The sequence below is a fragment of the Barbatula barbatula genome (genome assembly GCF_947034865.1).
Source record: "Barbatula barbatula genome assembly, chromosome: 25".
In the NCBI taxonomy this organism is placed as follows: domain Eukaryota; kingdom Metazoa; phylum Chordata; class Actinopteri; order Cypriniformes; family Nemacheilidae; genus Barbatula; species Barbatula barbatula.
The window spans coordinates 17,631,742-17,634,473 of NC_136788.1; the positions used below are offsets into that span (position 1 = coordinate 17,631,742).

At 41.8% G+C, this 2,732-nt stretch overlaps 1 protein-coding gene across 3 annotated transcripts in view; it reads right to left on the minus strand.

The window, feature by feature from the left end:
* Positions 1–790, minus strand: part of neo1b (neogenin 1b) — a 48,308-nt gene extending 47,518 nt beyond the window's left edge. The window contains exons 1-2 of one of the 3 annotated variants that reach the window (XM_079450760.1): positions 500–790; positions 336–413 (exon numbers count right to left, since the gene is read on the minus strand). In XM_079450760.1, coding sequence (XP_079306886.1) covers positions 336–411 — 76 coding nt within the window. In that variant the 5' untranslated portion in view covers positions 412–413; positions 500–790. Of the gene's footprint in view, positions 1–335 lie in introns of all 3 variants that reach the window. The other 2 variants (XM_079450759.1, XM_079450761.1) reach the window with 2 other exon arrangements.
* Between the last annotated feature and the right edge of the window lie 1,942 nt (positions 791–2,732).

Here is a 2,732-nt window from a genome sequence, read left to right on the forward strand (position 1 = left end):
GGGATCTGCTCTACATTCCGATGACAAATGTTCAACACATTCTCTGCAGCATCTGATGAATTCCTTCCATGTAACGTGACTTCATTCATCCATCACTGATCTGTCATTCATCATAGATTGACGTCACACTTACTAACGTTACATCCCAGTATCACCTCGTTAACAGAGACTATTCAGCATTGAACCTTTCCGTCACCAAACGTGATCTTTACACACTACACACACACACACAATAACCATCACGTGCAGAGAAGACTAGTAAACGAGTTATGTTGTTAGTGAAGAAGACAACTGACATTCGTTTCACAACCGCATCGAGCGGCGACTAAACTCACCTTTACTCGCTCCGGCGAACCGGAACACGGTGAGACCCGCGAACAGCACGAGCATCTCTCCTCCTCGCCCCGCCATCACTTTCGGAGGTACAAAATAAATAACGTTACACAAAACACCCGCGAGGTCTCCACCGTGATCTTCTCTGAGGTAAAGTTTCACTGACCGGAACCGTTTTAAACAAAAACGACCAACGTTGTCCTGAAAGATTTCACGCTCCGCCGAATAATATACATTGATCTCTCCGGTCAAGAGTCGCAAACGGTACGGCGAGAGCTCCGGTGTTTTCTTCAACTTAAAGAACAGAAGGGGTATTAAAGCATCAGCGGACGCCCGAACCGACTCCAACACACCAGCGGCTGCAAGCGGGCTGAAGACCGACCGGCGTTTCACTGAACGTTCAACAGATTTAACGACACATCTACCGCAGTGAAGCGCTCGACTACAGCAAACGTGTGAGAGTCAGCGGCCACTACACCGACAAAACCCGGAGCGGAGCATCACGGGATTCTGGACCGGCGTGACAGATGCGCGTGCGCACGCGTTCAAGTATAATAACCGAATATATTTACTTCCGATTACATTTAAATCAGATGACGTCGCTCCTAAAATAACAACATTAAAATGCGACGTCTGCTGTGTAGCTACTGATCCGATGGCTTTCATCATGAGTCACATCTGGCCGCAAGGGTTCGCAAAGATTTCTCTGAAATGTATTTTTCTTTACACCAAACCTACTTTAAACACAAACGAAGAGAAATGACAACTGGACGCTTTACAGGAACTTTTACATACGGAGAGAATATGTGACACACACACACATGTGATTTCTGTAAGAGCTCAGGTGTTTGAATACATAAAAGCTGTATTTAAAGATCCAAGGGAACTAAACTTCAGTGGGTTTATAAAGGACGTGTGTGTGTGTGTTTGAGAGAGAGTCACACACACTCAATGCGTTTGATGTCACTTGTAATGAAGATAAAGTCGCTCTTAAATTACTGATGTCCAGAGGCTAAAATATGACCATAGCTGAGCTGCACGTGTTTCATTGATCAGACTTCTCTGTGAATAAAAGTCTCAGCTGAACCTTGACTATTCAAACTGCTTTCTTAAGAACAAGTGCTCTGAATGAAGCCACAATACAGCGAGCGCTGAATGTCATGATTTGTGATTTTTCATAATGAAGCAGGTGACTGTCTGAAGCGTTCTGAGACACAAGGTCAGGGAAGGTTAGAAAGATGATTTCATGTGTGATATTTCATAGACTCTTCTCTTCTGAAGGTGATGGAGATAAAGCCTGTAGTTTACATTAGGAACAGACTTCAATTAGCAGTGGAAACAGCTTGTGTGACTCCACAGTGTGGAAATGACTCCAAATATCTGACAGATGGAGAATTGACACTGAAAATCTGCTGATTTGATGTCATAGCGGAAAGCAGGAGAAGACGTTGTGAAGACAGACGCTGTAGAAGATGATTTCTTCTATTGAATCAATGCAACAGTGAAGAATGAAGAACAGCTGGGGCTGTCAGCAATTTATGGTAAAAAATACCAGTGATTATGATATAATTGTAATATTGTGATGACTGTATATTCCTTTTAAGCTATCTTTCATTTATCTTTGCTTACACACTGTATATTTTTGATGTTATTATTAAAAATAACATGTTTTTAATTGCGTGTGTCTAATTGTATTTTTTCATTAGTTCGAACATTTTAGGAGTAACGCAATCTTTTAAAACAGTATCACTGTCACATGACCTCATCGTGCTGCTTGGTCTGTTCTGATCATTCTGGAAATAAATACATTCAATCTACATTGTGTGTGAAAACAGTATGAAGCAGCAGTGTGAATTCTCTTCTTCTCTCCAGAGGTGACCGGTGTAAATCCCACTCTGGCCAAAGTCACGGGATAATCACGGATTACTGCACAGTAATAAAACATCATCAGATTTAATGTGATCAGGCTGAGATGTGAGAAATCTATTACTCGGAGAGAGATCATAGGATTTGAGTGAGAAAGATCTCACACGCACACGTGAAGTGACCTGAGCCTGTGGAAGTGTGGACATCACTCATACAGTATACCCCAGGGGTGTCATTTCCACTAGGGACCCCCTACTTCTCAAACCAAAGTTACACACTTAGTATATCCATACTGTCATTATTTATACATATATATTTATTCTAACCCCGCCCCTAATCCTGACGTCACAGCGGCAAAGTCAAATCATTACAAAACATACTAATGAGATCGTAGGAAACATCAACTCACACGGATGAGGCAGCTTGTAAAATAGGTACAAATTCCCATCAGATTGCGTTGATATATATTTATACATATACCGCATACAAAATGAAAATATGATAGACTGAAAGTGATCAGCTGGGTGACACGA